The 1015-nt window shown below is 41.8% G+C and overlaps 1 protein-coding gene across 1 annotated transcript; it reads right to left on the bottom strand.

Annotated features, from left to right (window-relative positions):
- Positions 1–519: 519 nt before the first annotated feature.
- Positions 520–810, bottom strand: PPTG_24592 (hypothetical protein; the record flags this gene model as incomplete). Its single annotated transcript, XM_008917900.1, has 1 exon — positions 520–810. The coding sequence occupies one exon, from the start codon at positions 808–810 to the stop codon at positions 520–522; it is 291 nt and encodes a 96-aa protein (XP_008916148.1).
- Between the last annotated feature and the right edge of the window lie 205 nt (positions 811–1015).

Below are 1015 nucleotides of genomic sequence, written 5' to 3'. Positions count from 1 at the left end.
TTTTGTTGGAATATCTCCGGGATGATGAAGGAAAATGTCGAGATAGTCAACAGGACTAACAACCCACTAGAGGCGTACAATCGGAGGCTTGCAGACACCTTTGGAGCTCCACATCCAAGCATACTCAACTTTGTTGAAGTTCTAAAACAAGAAGCCAAAAACTACCTCGACCAGCTTGCCGACGTTCGACACCGCCGACAGCGACCCCCACAACATGGAACGCCATATACATATCCCTGCATGCCTCGTCTGCGCTAAATCACATGTTACTATGGGAATGTTTAATTTCAATATGTATTTGTAAACAGTTTAGCAACAATAGAAACTAATTAAATAATATTTTCATTACGTAGGTATAGGTTGTTTTTTTTTTAAAAGGTCATTAAAAAGTTACTAATCTGTAGTAAGTTATTTTTTCTGTAGTTTAATGCTTTTGGCACTTTTGGGCACTTTGGGCACTGTTTTGGGAAAACAGAAGCGGACGCCGAAGTCCGCTTGTGATCGGGCGACAGTTATCCTTCAAGAAACCACCAATTGCTTTTGCGGCAGATTGATTCCATTCCACAATGATCCCCAGAAGCCAGAGCCACTGAGTCCCGATTGATGCGTTCGCAAAACTTCTCCGTGCGACATATGCAAAGTCGTCCCTTTGCCCGATTCGTAAGCCTTCACAAGCTTCTTGTAGTTCTCAGGGTGGAAATAATGCGCGTGGCCTTTGTTCAACTGCGAGTGTGATAAACGAACACTCTTGCCATGTATAACCTTGACAGATTGCGCGTGGCTTAAATCTACTTTAAATTCTTTGTACATCTGAATTGACAAATCTGTTGTATTATATACAGAGCGAGAGACAAGAAATGTCGAAGGTTAATAAATCTAAAATGCTCAGTCTGGATGAGATTAAAACTATAATTACTCGTGATATTAAGCTACGAAGCGAGCATGACAATTTGTCGGAGACTACAGTGAATCTATACACCAGGCAACTGATCAAGCTCTACAAGGCCGGTGTTGC

This window comes from Phytophthora parasitica (assembly GCF_000247585.1).
Source record: "Phytophthora parasitica INRA-310 unplaced genomic scaffold supercont2.121, whole genome shotgun sequence".
Taxonomy (NCBI): domain Eukaryota; phylum Oomycota; class Peronosporomycetes; order Peronosporales; family Peronosporaceae; genus Phytophthora; species Phytophthora nicotianae.
The sequence above is the reverse complement of the archived record's forward strand: the minus strand, read 5'-3'. Positions and strand labels throughout refer to the sequence as shown.